Genomic DNA, 17,866 nt, shown 5'->3' with positions numbered 1-17,866 from the left:
TGTAAATGCTTTTACAGCAGCGTCCGTGTTCAGCTGGTCAATGAGAGTTTCCTGTGAAGATGTCGCAACGCCCGTATTAACTTGTACACCGATGTCGTTACTGGCAACTTCACAGCAACTCATCTCCAGAAGCATTTCGACCGCTGTGTCCTCCAGTCCAGTAATCTCACGATGACTTGCGCCAAGCTGCGGGAGGCCTTCTACAGCACGCTCCCGCCCTTCACCTTCATCTTCCTCAGTGCCGTACAGCTGAAGTACAGGTGGCTCTGGTGCCTGAAATGCAATGTACTATTATTTTCCAATAAAAATGAAATCTCAAAACATCCTACATTTACACCGACTCGAGGGAGGCAATTAGAGCTTTCGAATCGGGCAACCTCGCTCGAGAGGCGGCCTCCATTCTAGAGAAGAGGGCTTGTCCCGGCTCTCATTTTATCACTTGGTTCCCTGCACACATGAGGAAGAACGTTCTCGAGGGCTTCCCAAACCTCAACGAGCTGGCCCACGATCGTGCGCGAGAACTCACGCGCCGCGACGGTGTGGAGGCTCCGGACGGGCAGGAAGGGACTCAGCAGAATGATCCAGTTCTGACATTTAATGAGGTCACTAAGCATTACCAACTTGGCAGGAGAGTCTATCCTCTTCCTCACCCGAAGCTCAGCAGAGCTCAGTCAGCTACTCTGAGAATGTTGCAGATGGGGTCTTTCTCAGTAAGATTGCAGACGGGGCATTGTCAGTAAGATGTACTCGGACATTGACCCTGGTTGCCCCGACTGCAGTGAAACCTTTTGCTCCATGGCTCACATGCTCTGGCGGTGTCCCGCGTTGCCTAAAACCCTTCTCTCCAGCGAAGCCGAATGGGAGGAGGCTATCAGAAGCACGGCATTCCGAAAGCAAGCCCAGGCTATCCAGAGGGCCCAGGAAAGGGCGGAGCGTCACGGCGTTGTGTCCTCTACGTGGGCGAGGCCAGCGGTTACAACGGCCTCCCGTTAGGGGGTCCTGTCAGTAACTCCTCAGGATCCAATAAAGTTCGTTGTCTGTCTGTCTGTCTGTCTGTCTGTCTGTCTGTCTGTCTGTCTGTCTGTCTGTCTGTCTGTCTGTCTGTCTGTCTGTCTGTCTGTCTGTCTGTCTGTCTGTCAAAACATCCTTGTATCACTCAAATTAGGACACAGTTTTTCGGTAGTAATGTATTAGCTGTGAAGAAGTTCTGTTTTGATATATAATATTTTCTTTAGGCAAGTGCTGACATCAATATACTATAAAGCTAGGAAGTGCTTGCACAGAACTTGAGTCGACTGTATACCGCTCAGAAAGATATTTTGAATTGCGGTTAAAATTAGAACATTGTTTGTCACATCAGCAGCAATGAGCGTTTGTACCATAAACAAGGAGTTATATTTTTAACTTGGCCCTGAAAGTGGTGAAGAAATGACCCATTGTGCCACCTAACAGTAATGTGTGTCAATGGATCAATGTAAAGGACCCATGCAGGTAGACTTATTTTGCTTGAAAACAAATATCTTTAACTTAAGTTTGCATTTCACGCACTTCTGGCAGCTTCTCTATGTGTTTGCTTCTTTTTCGTGCATTGAAAGGTGGCACTGCTGGCGTCATCCTTGAGTCCACCAGCGGAGAAACGCCGCGTATGCGAGTACGGCGGTCGGTGCCAGCGGATTAGACACCACCGATTTGATTACATGCCCTCCCGGGCAAACAGCAGCCTGGCTGACTACACATTTTCAAACCTGCAAGAACTGTACGTGGTTCTAGTCTTTGACTTTCACCGCCACATCGCCATTGTCATTGTGTGCAGTAAGCACAGCTGCTGACATCCCTAAACCGTTTGAAGAGAGTTTAGACAGAAAGAGTCTCTTAACAGCGACTCGAACAAGAACTTCACACGCTGGACTCTGAGCGAACGTTTTCCTTAGCGAAAATACTAGGCCCATGGCCGACTAGGATAAACCACAAAGCAATGAAAGTGCTCCAGCATTTTTTTGAAGACACTAATATTTGCGATGGCTACTGAGTTCGTGAACTTGTAGGACTGTATATATGTGTATATATATATATATATATATATATATTATTTATTTTGTTATCCTAACAGCTATGTGTAAAGGGGTAGCCGTCACCAAGCAATGGTGACAACTCCTTCATTTATTTTCTATTTCAATAAAAAAAAAGTCTCTTTTAAAAACTTCTACCCGCTTTCCGGAGAAGCCTCTGCAAGGTTGGACACTTCAGACGGTACGCTTTCTATTGCCATACAAAACATAAAGGCGATGAAGGACGGTAGACAGTCCCTTTAATTGTTTAATTTTACTGTTACATATAATTCCTTGACAGTCAACGTAGTAAAAAAAGCAGCAGCTACACTAGCACAACGTGAGGCTAATCACACAACAATTGCATATAAAAACAATATAAGCACCTCATGCGTACTGCCAAATGCAAGATCCAGAGTAGCCTTTAAAAAGTGGCAACCAACTACCCTAGATTTTCCCCATGTCAGTAAATTCCATATCATTTGTAAGCGCCTGTTTGACTACAATTCATTGCGGGTGAAATGAAGGGAGGCAGGGTCAAAGGGGCTATGAAATGGGTGAGATGTTAAGGCTGAAGTGTAAACCATGAGGGAGAAAAATAATATGACAAAAAACACCACAAACCCGCTCAATTTACAGCAGTCAAATGTACTCTTTTTTCTGAAAGAAAATGATCAAATGGAAGCAGATAAATGTCTACCTTAATCTGTAAACCTTGGTCATTTTAAAAACTTGTATTAATTTCCATCATTCCCTGCTCCACTTCAGAAGGGCGGCCACAATTTTCACAGTAAAAAGCCACATACCAAAGACTTTTTCAGCAGTACTTGTGCTCTATCTGTCTTATGCCAAAAAATATTTTGTCAATATTTTGTGTAATTCCATTTATTTTACAAGAAATACTCTCCTGCAGAGCATGGACACTCACACTGACGCACAAAAAGCTATTATCCACACCTTACATTTAACATGATTCCATCAGACTGAGCAAACACATCACAGGATAGCCCCGCCACGGTGGTCTAGTGTTATGGTACTCGACTGCTGACCCGAAGGTCACGGGATCGAATTCCGACCGCGGCGGCTGCATTTTCAATGGAGGCGAAAATGTTTGAGGGCCGTATACTTGGATTTAGGTGCACGTTGAAGAACCACAGGTGGTCAAAATTTCCGGAGCCCTCCGCTACGGCGTCTCTCATAATCATATTGTGGTTTTGGGACGTTAAACCCCAGATATTATTATTATCACAGAATAACCACTGACCTTCCAACACAGGACTGACAGGCATGCACCACAGTCACTGATGCTGTGTGCTCTTTTGCAATGCTTCTGTCACTGAAGGAAGAGGTGCTGACAGGTTACTTCAACTACTCAAGGTGGCAAGCTTGCATATCTAAACAGCGTGTTGAAAGTCATGCATGCACCAACAGGCTGTGTTGCGTGGTTGTTGTGGCCGTTAGATTATGCTCATTTAATGTTCCCTTTCAACCTCCCCATCTCAGCTCTTAATGTTATCTCATGCTGTATTCAGCACCAACATAAATGCTGCCCCCATAGAAGTTGCATATCTAAACAGCGTGCTGAAAGTCATGCATGCACCAACAGGCTGTGCTGCGTGGTCGTTGTGGCCGTTAGATTATGCCCATTTAATGTTCCCTTTCAACCTCCCCACCTCAGCTCTTAATGTTATCTCATGCTGTATTCAGCACAAACATAAATGCTGCCCCCATAGAAGTTGCATATCTAAACAGTGTGCTGAAAGTCATGCATGCACCAACAGGCTCTGCTGCGTGGTCGTTGTGGCCGTTAGATTATGCCCATTTAATGTTCCCTTTCAACCTCCCCACTTCAGCTCTTAATGTTATCGCATGCTGTATTCAGCACAAACATAAATGCTGCCCCCATAGAAGTAAACCTTCAGCTACATCATAGAGCTTTTCATCTGGTCGTGATCGTACATGTGGCCTCACATTTGCTGTTTTAAGTACTTCAATAGTTTGTCAAAATGCAACTTCAAGCTTACACATGCAGGGCTTTCTAATGATGTGCATGGGGCGTCCAAACGGCCAGAACTCGGAGTAGCCATGCTGTTGGACTCTGAAAAAGTATGCACATGGAAATCTTACAAATGAAAGCTACACGACCTTTAGTACATTTTCAAGGAGGAGCAAACATTTACTCGTGTGCTTTATATATAGATTATGAATTCTCAAATCTCATTTTAGCCTGCAATGTTTTTTCTATAGCCAGTACTTACTTTTCTTTTCTTTCACTGTCTTTTGGAGCTATTCGTGTAGGCTATTACGTGCTTTTTGGCTTCAGCACCTCCCCAAAATTGAGTCAGCAGATTCTTTCACACTGTTAAATTTGTTCTTTTCTTAACATTTCGAGCTTCAAATATTCAGTGTCTTAGAATAACAAAGGGCTGAGCTACTTGGCAGGTATTCATGTTAAAGACAGGACGTGCAAATACGGAGAAAAGAGAGAAGTCAAGACACCACAAATGTATGTGAGCACAAACGCCGGCGCTCTTTGTGGTGTCTTCACTTCTCTCCTGTGTCCGTGTTTGCACGCCCTGTCTCTTTAACATCAGTGCCTTGCCTGCAGCATTAAATGCCTCATCTGTTCTTTACAGCATCACAGATGGCCAGTTGACTAAGAACTAGAGGTATATGAAAATGAAGACAGGCGTGCTGCTTTTGGGGCTAGAGTTCAAAAGACAGGTGATAAGGATATGCTGACCGCGTGGAGTTGCTGACGGCATGGCCGAGTGCAGGCACAAGTCTGCACGCGGCAAACATTACTTCATCCAATTTCTAACTTCCAGACAAAGCAAGTGCACAGATGCTCGGGGTTTTAAGTACATCGTGTCAAAATGCAACTTCAAGCTTACAGTTGCACCACTTTCAAGTTCATCATCTCGTCAGCTGCAATTGATCCAGAGGGCTGCTATGGCCTGTCTGATTGCCATAAAATGACATTGTTACTGATTACCTTATTGCAGCACTTCATCAGTTCACCACTTTTTAGCGGCGCCAGGCCAACTTACAACCACTTGCTGACGAACACTGATTTTCAATGAATTCCAAGAGCACATACATTTTCAAGGAGTTTCAAGTGCACTAGGGTAGCTGTTTGGACCTGTTTCAAGTGCCCTTGAAATCTTTTTCTTTCCACAATTCCAGAGCTTCCAGGATTTCATGGAGCTGTAAGAACTCTCTCTAATGTGCATGCAGTCGATATCAGCACTAAATGTCTTAGATAAAAGCACGTTTACATCGAGAGCACAGTACTTACGGAACAATTAGATGGCAGGCTGCTTGAACAATCATCAAACATCACTAAACTTTTCAAATTACACATTCGAGTCAAAGGCAATAGCTAATCTCACGGTGACTTCAGGTTAATTTAACGAGGGCATAAAACCTACCAGCTGCTGCTGCTCTTGCCGATACCCTTGAGGATCTTTCGACGGCAGTCTGCTGTGTCGCATCATTCTCCTTGTCGTGTCTGCGACTCGGGAGGCATTTCGAAGGCACCGCAGTCTTGAGCTGCCTTCGCTACGGTGTCCAAATTTCTGGGGCTTGAACGAAAATATTTTGGAATTGTACCATCAAGCATAAACGACACATTGGATCACGTACTTCCTCACTTTCAACCACAACCAAGACCTACTGGGGCCGAAGTTTTATCCCGAACGGCACTGGCGTAGCCGGGGTGGGTGGATGGGAGGGGCTGTTCAAACCCCCTCCCTAAATTTTTTTAATTTTGCACGCGTGTAAATATACACGCATGCAAAACCATGAAGTATAATTGACACCCGTCAAGTTTCAACTCACTCAAATTTCCATTCAAAAAGCAGAGTCCTGAGGCTCCTCAACACGCATAAAACGGCTTGACGCGCACGACGTGAACTTCAGGTCGTGCGCTGAGCTGACCTGAAGATGGGGCATTTAATGCTGCAGGCAAGGCACTGATGTCAAAGAGACAGGGCGTGCAAACGCGGACACAGGAGAGAAGTGAAGACACCACAAACAGCGCCGGCGTTTGTGCTCACAGACATTTGTGGTGTCTTGACTTCTCTCTTCTGTCCGTATATGCACGTTCTGTCTTTAACATGAATACCTGCCAAGTAGCGCAGCCCTTTGTTATTATAAGACACTGAATATTTGAAGCTCGATATGTTAGAAGAAAAGAACAAATTTAACAGTGTGAAAGAATCTGCTGACTCAATTTTGGGGTGGTGCTGAAGCCAAAAAATTGTCGTCCTCACTTTATTTTAGGACACAAATGCCGAGAACGTCGTACGAAAATGTGGTGCCATCGTTGCATCTATACGCAAGAGCACCGCCGACACGAAAGAAGTGTTGAATGTGGCCGGTCTGCATTTGGAATCTCACAACGCGACGAGGTGGAACTCGCAGCTGCGAATGATGAGAAAGCTCGTTACCACTTTTTCGAGTCATCCAGGCCTGACAGAAACCCTGCACGCGTGCAAGAAGATTAAACTGTCTAAATATGAACTGAGGCTGGCGACAGACTTGATTGACCTTCTCCCCCCTGTAGAGGAAGCCGCGGAGTTGCTGCAGAAAAGGCACGAGACAGTCGGACTTTTGCTTCCCGCGTTGCGAAATATCGAAGTGTCCCTTGCGGAAACCTTAAGCAAAGGCACACTTATTTGCAAAGAGGCGGTTAAAGGCCTACAACGTAGCCCGGAGAAGCGGTTCGCAAGCACATGGACGGTTTAAATCTTCTTGGTGTCCAGCTGCAACAGCCGAGCAGATGCATTCTGCTGTGCTGGGGAGGAGGCCTCTTTTGTTAGGGCAGGACAGCGCCAGCACTGTCGCGAATGCAGATTCTGAAGCAGGGCCAAGCAGACTGATGCTTAAAAACATCAGGCAAAATGATAATGCCCACCAAGACAATTCTATTGCAGCGGAAATTTCTCTTTACCTTTCAGAGGGAATTTGCGCAGACACGGTTAAGCCCCTGACCTATTGAAAAGCGAACGAAAGCCGCTTTCTCCTGCTCTCCCGCCTCGCAAGGGCAGTTTTCACTGTGAATGCAACGTCAGCTGACGTGGAACGCGTGTATTCTACGGCATCCCTGATAATGACAGCGAAGCGAAATCGGTTGTCAAACACCTCTTTCGAGCAGCTCATGTTTGTAAAACGCAACACATAGGTAGACGGCAATTGTTTAATCTCACTTTTTCTTTCTTTTTTTTTAAAGAACCAACCGTTGAAGCAGCCTTTATTCACACTTCGGGTTTTAAAAACTAAACGGCGAAGCGCCGGTTTAGCTCATAACTTTTCGTAGCAAAATTTCGATTAATTAAACCAAAATAAAGCTTCTTTTTGCGCCTGGCACTGCTTGCGACCTTTGTTGCAGCATTTAAAAATCACGAGGACACCTAAGCACTTTTTATGACGTAGTGATTGCCAAAGAACTAGTGACCGATTGCCGGACGTGTTGTTGTTGTAAAAAAACGGCAGACCTGCGCGGAAAGCGCAGCACAGTCACAGCGAAAGCTGGAAGAGCGACATTTCTAGAGCCCGTTATAAATTCTCTTATGGCTACTAATACAAGTACATCAGCAACGTGCCCACTACGCCACAAATCATAATTTTTGGGAAGTTGGGAAGCACCCACCATGACATTATTCGTTATTCTGCGGAGAAGCGAGGTACCACCTGTAAGGCATTATGTTCATTTTGTTGATGCGACGGTTGCTGACGATAAAGAATTATGGCTGAGCCCTTTGTAATGGGTCGGAAGCTTTAAACGACCCACTAGTTACCTAATTCATATTGTGTGACGCCCGGTCGTTATTTAACTGTCCCACCACGCTTTATAACATACGTTAACCGGAGAAACGGAGAGCGAGAGAGAGAGGGAATTAACTTTATTGAGAGCCTGAGGAAATGGATCATGAGAGCCTTATGGGCTTCCTTGGCAATCAATAGAAGTGCACTTGCGAGGAACCCACTACGGTATAAATCATCATAATTTTTGTGAAGTAGGGAAGCAGCCACTAAGCAATTTTTCGTCATTCTGCGGAGACCCGTGGTACTCGCTAAACACCTGCAAGGCATTATGTGCACTTTTTTGATGCTGGGGCTGATGACGATGAAGAATTATCGCAGAGGCCTTTGTAATGGGTTGGAAGCATTCAACAACCCACTCGTTGCGCAATTCGCATTGTGCGATGCCCGGTTACAGAATTCGCGTTTGTGTGACGCCTGGTTATTATTTTACTCTTCTACCACACTACATTACATATGTTAATGTGGTTCCTTCCCGACATGAAGCCTGTATAGGGTCTTTTTGCAACGCAGTTTCAAGCACCGGCATGGCTGTGAGGTAGAACACTGGGCTCCCACGCAGAGTGCCCAGGTTCGAACCTCGTTCCATCCTAGAATTCTTTCTTATTTTCCTTTTTTTCTTATTTCGTGCGATAGCGGTTACGGACACCGGCGGCGGCGGCGGCGGCGGCGGACAACTACGGCGCCAAAAAACGGCCGTTGAAATGATCTCATAACAGCTTTCGCTGTAAAAGATTTGTTTGAACCGATAAAAATAAAATAAAGGTGGGTGGCCTCTTCCAAGTTCAAAAAGCTGCGAGCCACCTCTGCTGCTCTAGCGCGGGAGATCAGGCGTTCCCGAGTCTCGAGCTGAGAGCTGGTCAGCCCGCACTCCCACTGCTCCGGGTTGGGATCAATTCATTAATATCTCTATCCTTTTTCCTTGCATATTTTCTTTGCTCGGTTGCTACCACTCGGCACACACCCGTGTCCGCATCGCCAAGCAATGAGGGCATTGGGAAGGAACGTATTTTGCTACACCTTTAATTGCTACTACTCTAATATCATGCTCAATTTAGTCATGTCGGACAGAGTACATGTTTTTTCGAAGTCGAAGGCCACAACGCATTCTCTAGGTCCACCTTTAGTTAGCCAGAGCCAAGGGTAGGCGTGATGTAAAAATGTGAACGATCTGCCAATTTGTAAAAGAGAAACCGAGGCATAAGTTAGTGTACAAACAAATGCATTATCCCAGTTGATACTGAAGGGAGAAACAAATTATCCCTGCGCGCGTTGGTTCCCATTGATACCCCCACGCGAAAGTGGCGAATACTCTATGCACAGCCCGATCTTTATCTCACGAGCAGCGCAGTACCTAACTCACGTAAATAACCTTTGCGACAAGGAAGACATTGCATACCTGCGCACAGGCGAACACAGAAAGTTATCACCCCATCCATCCTTGCCATGCGCGCTTGACAAGCGTGAGTGCTGACGAGCAGTGCGGCCCTGTGTTCCGTATTCGATGCAAAGGCACAAGATGCCCGAGCGGTGCACTCTTCCAACTAATACCGGCAGACCTAGAGGGTTTTGTTCCCCATTATGCTGACCATGCAAATATTATAGGTAGCGGGAGAACTGCCCCTGTGGGAATTAGTATGGGTGGTTGTACTGCACGAGATATGTCACCAAGCTACTATCCCTCGACCTTGGTAACGTGCTTTGTATACTTTTGCAGTTCTTAATGCATGTGATGACATCGGCTTTATGGGACGTTCATTCTTAACTCGATAAAAGTATCAAGGTGCCTCTCCTACGTTGAGGAATTACAGGAATGGAAGTGAACTGCCCGGCCATTCCCGGAGTGGGAATGGGCTAAGTTTTTTCATTCCGAGGAATTGAAAGGAATGAGACTGCGGCAAGTTCTCATTCCCCGGAATGGAATTGGAATGGAATGGAGGCGCCCATTCCGCAACACTGGTGGGTAGCGTTATTTTCCATAATTCCGAATTCGTGCGGTGTAGCACTATAGTTTCTCTACTCAAGTAATCAAGCTGCCGCGACGCCAAGAGCCACTGACATCGCTCTCGAAATAACACCGTCCGCTGCGAGGCCATCTTGCCTTGTTTCTTCGCTCGACCCGCGTTGTAACGTACGTATACAGAACTGAGACGGCCATTACCGCATCAGAAGCATTGGCATTGAAAGGCTAGCAGTTGAACGAAACCATGGCTCGTCGTCATACTTGTGGCCAACGCTTAAATGGAATGTGAACAGATGTCAACGATAAACCACTCAACGAAGTCGACGCAAACCCGCAAACCACTCAACGAGGCGACAGAATCTGAACTGAGTGTTGCGCCCTCCCGCAGTAACTATAAAAAATAAAGAAATCAGAGAGGGAAATTTTATCTGTGGCCGCTGTCGAAAGATGGCACTTCAAAATGGCGTCGGAATGGTATGTACGGTTCTCTATATGGTCGTTTTCGCATTAACTTAATCAACTCTGTAATTATATCGTTCATTATTATGCGGCTTTAGATCAACTGGTGCGCTTGGCTAAGCCATAGCTACAATTTAATAATGTCTGCGTATGGTTGCAGCGATGAAATGGTAAATAGTTCAAGAAAAATGACGCATCGCTTGTGCCACCATGGTCCGCCGTAATTCAGTGACTATATAAGGGCCTACGCTTCATAGAGGGGTATGTGTAAACACGTCTGTACGTACGCGTCTGTAGTGAATTGTTCATGTTATAGGTAGTATACATATGAATGAATTGTGTATTGAAATCAGTGAGTGTGTCTGCCTAGTGAATGTGTGCGTATTAATAAAATGTGTATGAACCTTCCGGTGTCATTGAGTAATCCATGTATGGGCCCACCTCGCCGAAATGTATAGCGTAGTATCAACGTACGCCGCCGCAGTCAGAAACACCTTTTTTTTTAGTATCGTTTAATCCTTCTAGATGGCGCCAGCTACCACCTATTTCACGGCTGTGGCGCTTTCACAGCTCCACCTAATTATATGTTGTTGAACATCTATCTATCGAAACTATGCTCTGCTTCGCCGGGATTGTTTTGATGCTACAGAATGTACATTTCGGAGGCACATGTCGGGGCCTATTGCCCCGTAAACGCGTGGATAACGTCGCTACACCACGTGATGCTTCGAGAAATAAAGACAGCAAGCCTAACATCTAGTCTCCGGGTGAGAGCTCGTTTGCAGTATCCGTCTCTTTTAAAGTGAACGCCGTCTCGCTGGCCGAGCGAAACGTACGAGTTCCGTCGCTCCGTTTCGCGAGGTTTTCATCACCATAGGTTTGTCTGCTTGATTTTATTGTCATATCGTTCGATATTAAGCTCAGTGGGACCGTTTTTTGTGATTACCAGTGCCGCATACTCTTTATCAGACGATAATCGATGCACTAGCCAGGCCTAAATCTATTGCTCGCTTCACTGGCTTGGCGTCAGCCATCTAAGAGTGAAGGACAAGACACCATCTTTGTAGATCCCTTGACACCAACATCAAAAAACAATGCTTATGTTAGCAGCTTTTTTTCTACAAAAGGGAGAAGAAAATTCTCTCCAAAATTATTTAATACACACCCTTGAACAAATTCCAGAGTAGACCACAATCTTTCAGCATAACAGGGATGAAAAGAAATATAACTGGTGAATAGCATGCAGAATACTGTAGTGAAGTTTTTCAGCCGCTCCCAACACGTGGCGAACCACAAGAAGGTACTCCTCTGGGTCCCACAGGTCACCACCTAGGGTTAAGAGCACTGACAATGAAATGGCATTCTTAATAGTTCAAGCCGTTCCATTTTTCATTTCAGCATGTATTGTGCAAATGAATGCCAGAGAAAAAAATGAAACTAGTGCTAATAAATTGTGCGTACTGACATAGCTCCTGTATGATATGCTGATACAACTGCAACAAAATGATGCTAAGTGGCCTCAAGTATGATCTGTTTTCACTTCAAGAATTGTTCTCACATTTTGAAACTTTGAAGAAACGCAAGGTATATTCCTCTGCTTAGTGTGCTAACAGAGGAGGTGCACATTTTGCAACTATACAACCATTCAGTGCTGAAATACAAATGTATTTTGATAATGTAGGTTGAATACAAAACGAATGAATTATTCAAGTCCCAGCTTACAGTTGTAACCATCTAACTTGCTCTGCATGACTTCGACAAACATCTCATGCAATCGACACGCATCCAACAGTTAGGCATACGGGCATGCAGTTCGGAAAAGTCGCCCTGCGAGCTGTAACATTAAAAAGTGTACATGCAACCTGCAATACATGTAAAAAAAAACGTTGCTAATGCCGCAGTTAACAGAATGTGTACTAAGCGAAAGAGACCTATTGATCTCTCTTCCGCTGCAGACTCGGAAAGTCAACACAAACCAAGACAGTTCAGAACTGGAAACCGCAGCACATCAAAAGCGCGCACACGTGGAAACTCAATCCTCCTTAAGCTGCTGATTCAGAAGAACCTATTAAACATAACTATACAGCATGAAGCAACAAATATTACAGCAAGCTTCGACGAAGAAAAATATGCTTACGCAACTAGTACCGTTTCAGGCTGCTTTTCGTGATGGAAACAGCGCGAACGCGAAACTGCAGCGCACCAAAAGTGCTCTGCAGTTTCGAGGGAACTTCAAACCACCCTACACGGCTGGCACACAACACGCCGTTGAAAATATACAGCATACCCGCTGAATGTAGCGAATATTGACTGCGTGCTGTGTGTGGCCGGTACTAGTGGTACCGCTTCTGGATAAACGTCACCTTATAACTCTAACTCTCAAAGGTTCACATTCATGCTGTCTTGCATTGGCACATACAACAAAAATAATCGCGAACTAAGTCGGCGCGTACCCATGCAAGGCGAAGTATACAGCAGTGCATGAGGTCTAAACACAAAGCAAGACGTCTATTCGAGAAAGCCATTCGAGCAAGTGCACAAAGTGCAGCCAGTCAAACGAAATGGCTTTCTGATACTTCCAGAGCACACATATCATTCGCATGCGTCACTGCGCGATTAAGTTTTGAGAAAAGAATGTGACGTACCTGCAGCGGGTGTACAAAACGTGACCCAACGGCAACACCGATTGCAGAGCCTTCAAGAATGGCGAGACTGGTGACGCATCGGGCGCCGAGCCGGCTGTCCCTTGCCGTGTCTGCGCCGCTCTGCGCATGCCCGGTTTCTCCGTAACGCAAGGTGCGCCGGCGCGCCAAGCATTCGTCGCAGCGTCCACGCGCGTGCACGAGCGGCGGGAAACGAAAGGCGCGCCCATGACGCCGCTCCTCCTCTTTCCTTTCTTCTCTCTTACAAGCCAATGTGCATGCGCGCGGTTTACCGTAGTTTACGTTTACGATGGCGACACCGCATTTCTTACGCAATATTGGCCGTAAAAATAACGGTCTTTTTTTTAGAGTGTCCTCCATTGGTTTGTTCCATTTGTTTTGTAGCCTGCTTGAGTGGTTCATTTCATTTGTTTGATCGCACTACTTCATACTGAGTCTTTTGCACATATATAACTTGAGAATCCACAGCTGTAATTTACTGGCATAAGTGCCCGCCTTGCGGATTGCGTGCACCGAACATGCATGACTGATGATTCTTCACTTTATTTGACCTGTGTTCTTGTTATAAGCTGCAGAACAACGGACCCGTAACGACATACGTCAATCTCGCTCTTCCCAGGGTAGCCAACTGGACTACTAACCTGCTTCTCTTGTTTTCTCTCTCATCAGTGGCATCTTGGGTGTTCCAAACAGAACCAGATGCCCACGAGGAGAGGCTTCAGCACTCACTTTGGTTTTCTGAATCACGGTCAAGACTACATTACCCACACAGTCACATATGTAAGTCTATATATATGTAAAATATCACAGGAATAGCAAAGCGTTTGAATAAACGTCGTGAAATTGGTAAAGATTTCGTAAAATATTAGTAGTTAATACAATTTTCCCAAAAAATTCTTACTCGCAGCCCACGCGTGGTAACTCTGTAGGAAAAAAAATTGTGGGGGTGGACACTGAAGGAAATTTTGAACCCCTTAGAGGAGTACTGACACAAAAATTTTGCCCTCGCGTTTTTTTTTCTGCAGTGTGTCGCTGGGGGCATGTTAGTCATAACACGGCACATCATTTGCTGCAGCGCGCGACAGCTAATTAATTACAGGCTCCTCATTACCGATCGGTCTCAGTTTCGGCTTGAGAGAGCTCCAAAAACGACAAGCCGTCGGGTGCAACTATCACCACCGAGCGTGTGCGACGCTCGACCACGTCAGCACACAGAACTGTGACACACTTCCGCACGGTCCACATCAAGAAGTCCTTACGAACAGGAAATGGGAAAGCAGTGTCGCCAAACAAAACTTTCAACGCGTGCGCTGCGGCCACGGACTCGCGAGCCGCCGCCGAAAAGTAGCCTGCTAACGCAAGCGCGGCAAGAGAGAAATGGCGATTATGACGTCATCATAACTTGTTGTACCGGCAGTAGCTTGGTGACGTCGGGGAAGTAGGATGGTCACCGTCAGTCACTTTCAAGGGTGTCAATGCCGCGAGGTGCGGCATATAGCGTTGGATCACGCACGCGAACTGCAACATCCATATAAAATACCTTGCAAGCCATATTCGACATTGATATTTTGCAGATATACGCATGTTCACGGGAATCGATCCCACAGGCTATCTCGTCCGCGAAATTTTGTGTCAGTACGTACCCCTGTAGCACATCGCACGTGCGTCGTCCAGTACAATTTCATTTTATTTGACCGGTAACAAAATTTTATTTGACCGGCCTCAAAACGTGAGGCCTTGTGGGAAGAGAGAAGTAGGGTCGCTTCAAATGAAGTCATTGTTGCCTAACCTCTTGACCGGGTGGTCCAAACTTAGCCCTCAGCCCTGTCACTCATTCGACGCAGGGGCCAGTCGCACGGTGTTGAACTTGCGCATCTTAGCAAGCGCAACGGAACACAGAAGAGACACGTAAACAGGACGGGCGCTATAGACATCAACTGAAGGTTTACTTATGTAAAACGATGGATATGTACAAACATGCGCAGAGCTCACAAAGAGGTGCAGACGGCGCTACGAACGCGGAAAGCTGCAATGTCGCTTCAGATAAGCTTTTTCTTTCGCATGCAAAGCCAGTGAAGGTGTGGTCTCACATCAGCTTCTGTATAGAAGCTGATGCAGCGTGCTTCATAGATTTCGCGAGCTTGCTGAGCAGCAAAGATACCCCCGTGCTGTTTACCCGTGTTTGTTCCGTTGCGCTTGCTTAGGTGCAAAAGTTCACCTATCACTCAAGCTACCAAGAAACACTAACTGGTTGGTGGGTTGGTTGTTTTTAGGGGGTCGAAGATCCCAATCAGGGTGTCGGAACGAAACGTTTTTCGTTCTGCTTTTACTCTTGTTCCACTGAAAAAAGAGGTTCCATTTCCTTTCTGTTCTGAAACCAAATGACAACAACAACAACAACAACAACAATAACAATAACAATAATAATAATAATAATAGTCCGTAATGATTTTTATGTGCATGCAAAATATTTCGAAGCAAACTAACTATAAAAACATAGTATTTATTTTCCCTCATTAATGAATTACGAGGCTTTTTCATACAAAGTCGTGTTGAATGCCCCGTTCTGAACATATATTGTTGCGTCCGGAAGTTCATGCACTTAGTTGAATATTCGGGTGTGAATCTTATTTCTGGGCGAAAGTAGTTGAGGAGAGCGTTGAAAAATGAGCTAGGTTGTCCTGACCGTGTTCCAGTCCCGATGTTATAAATATGTCGCCCGTGTGCGGCAGGTATGTGTGCAATGATATATAGGCAATCGGCTTTTAGAGCCCTCCTCCTCCCATGAATATGATAGCGTAAGATAATGCGAAAGTTTTTGTTTTGTTTTGTTTTCGGCGGCGTAGCACTTTAGTTTCTGAGGCTTTCCCTTAGCTCTGCTGTCCATTTGTGTTTGCGATAGTAAAGGCACGCCTAGAGTTTTTCCACCAGAAAATAGCGAATAGAGGTGTACAAAGGCGTTCTATATCGGGGGTCTCAAACTCGCCTCAGCCAGCGGTCCGCAGTCACTAAATGCAGTCCCGCAAGGGCCGGTGATGAAGTTTGGTGAGGGATGGGGGGTGGGGAGCAGATGAGCTTGATCAAGATATGAGCTAACGTTGCCATTTGAAAGAAAGCCTTTCTTATATATCATATATTGGCTGAAGAAGATTCGGAGTGCGGATTCGAGAAACAGCCATACCTATCTGCAGAATGATCTGGATGTCGATTTTGAAATATAGATTTTGTTTCGCGGCTATGTTTCAACGCATGGCGGTCGCAAAATGTGCCTCGCTAAATGTACGCTTGAGACCAGTCATGTCTGTGTAGCTCATGAACATACTTGTTAAGAAAAAAATATGTTACGAAGCCGGCGTGATCGAAACGGACAAGGTGGAACTGAGGGGCACCCCACAAAGGTCCGTCATTTCACCGCTGTAGTTTAACATCGCCATGATCGGTCTATCGGAGCGTATGGGCAAGATTCAAGGCATCGGACATATACCGTTTACGCGGACGACATAACGATCTGGTGTGCCGGAAGCAGCGACGAGCACGTTGAATCTGCCCTCCAGGAAGCCATCGACTACACAGAGTTCTTTCTACAGGACACGGGCCTCAGGTGTTCATCGAGTAAATCAGAGCTGCTCTTGTATAGGCCCAGAAGGCTGGGACGCAGGCCAAGAGACTGAAAACCCCTAGCAGAGAGCGACATAAACCTTCACAAAGAGTGGCTACACCATTGCTAGGGTCGCGTCGATCCGAATCCTCGATATGATCGCGGATTCGTGTGGTACCAATATTCAAACGATACTCGGACTCGCGGAAAAGACGGACAGCACCGTCGGCTTTATAAGAGGGTCGCCAGCAGGCGCAGTGGTCTGGGCGAAGACAACCCCGTCAGGCTCATCCACGCGTTTCTACTGTGCCACTTTCGTACGTCGCGGCCATGCATGTCTGGCAAAAGGCTGGGCGGGATAACCTAAACGCCTGGAGGACCGCCAGGGGGCGCCGACTAGTGCGGACGCGCTGATTTCGGCTCCTGCTTTTTTCAATGCTTTCGGTTGGTTTCTTTCCTCGAAACAGAGTAAATTATGTGTTAATCGACGCAGCGCGTTGTGGGGGCTTTGCCGACACCGGACTTTCCACGGTGAGTGACGTTTTCCCCGCTGTATGAGTGTGTGCAGTTCCGACCACACCACGGCACAGCTAACCCTAACGCGGTAAGTCTAACCTCGGCGAGGCAGCGCAGGTAGGCCTAGGCCTAACCCTGCGACCGCGGGCGCTTTAGCCTAAGATGGAGATCGTGGACAGAGAAGAAATCTCCAGACGAAGCAAGCAGCCCCGGCTGGATGACGGCATATGGCCGCAACAACAGCAAGGGGATGAGAACGGCGACTACTACACGCGAACGCAACCCAACGCGTGGCGGACGAAAGGACGGTGGCCGCACCGCCGCCCCACGGAGCGCGTACCAACGCATCGTCGCCACCTCGAGGCTCCCTAAACTGCAGAAGGACACGTATCGCCATAGGCGGCGAGTTTTCATTTTACCGGAGGGGGCGGGGGCCCGACTTGCTCTTCCACATTTCTCCCCCGCCCTCCCTCCCTCTCTCTCTCCCTCTCTCTCTCTCTCTCTCTCTCTCTCTCTCTCTCTCTCTCTATATATATATATATATATATATATATATATATATATATATATATATATATATATATATATATTGTAGCGAAGCGTTGGAAGCCTCTAATGGGTCGCCCTCTCGAGCGCTTACTAGTGGGTCGTCCTCTTCCGCTCTTCTGGGACAGCACGCTCCTCGCGCTCAGAGTCGGCACCCCGCCTTGACTGTCGCAGTCGTTTATCGTCGCCGAGTGCCCGCTAATAAACGTCTTTATAATTTGGTGGAGGGTGCTGGGCTTTCACAACA

The 17,866-nt window shown here is 46.4% G+C and overlaps 1 protein-coding gene and 1 long non-coding RNA gene across 2 annotated transcripts in view; one reads left to right on the top strand and one right to left on the bottom strand.

Moving 5' to 3' along the window:
* LOC119386296 (arylsulfatase B-like) overlaps window positions 1–17,866 on the top strand; it is a 171,572-nt gene that overhangs the window by 45,554 nt on the left and 108,152 nt on the right. The window contains exon 4 of the mRNA XM_049414296.1: window positions 13,629–13,739. Within this exon, the coding sequence (XP_049270253.1) occupies window positions 13,629–13,739 (111 nt within the window). The remainder of the gene's footprint in view (window positions 1–13,628; window positions 13,740–17,866) is intronic.
* On the bottom strand, window positions 5,586–12,974 carry LOC119385250 (uncharacterized). Its single transcript, XR_005182142.1, has 3 exons — window positions 12,942–12,974; window positions 11,462–11,625; window positions 5,586–5,632 (listed from the first exon to the last, which is right to left on the bottom strand). It is a non-coding gene; the product is annotated as an uncharacterized LOC119385250 (long non-coding RNA).

Source organism: Rhipicephalus sanguineus, chromosome 3, assembly GCF_013339695.2.
Source record: "Rhipicephalus sanguineus isolate Rsan-2018 chromosome 3, BIME_Rsan_1.4, whole genome shotgun sequence".
NCBI classification, from domain to species: Eukaryota; Metazoa; Arthropoda; class Arachnida; order Ixodida; family Ixodidae; genus Rhipicephalus; species Rhipicephalus sanguineus.
The sequence above is the reverse complement of the archived record's forward strand: the minus strand, read 5'-3'. Positions and strand labels throughout refer to the sequence as shown.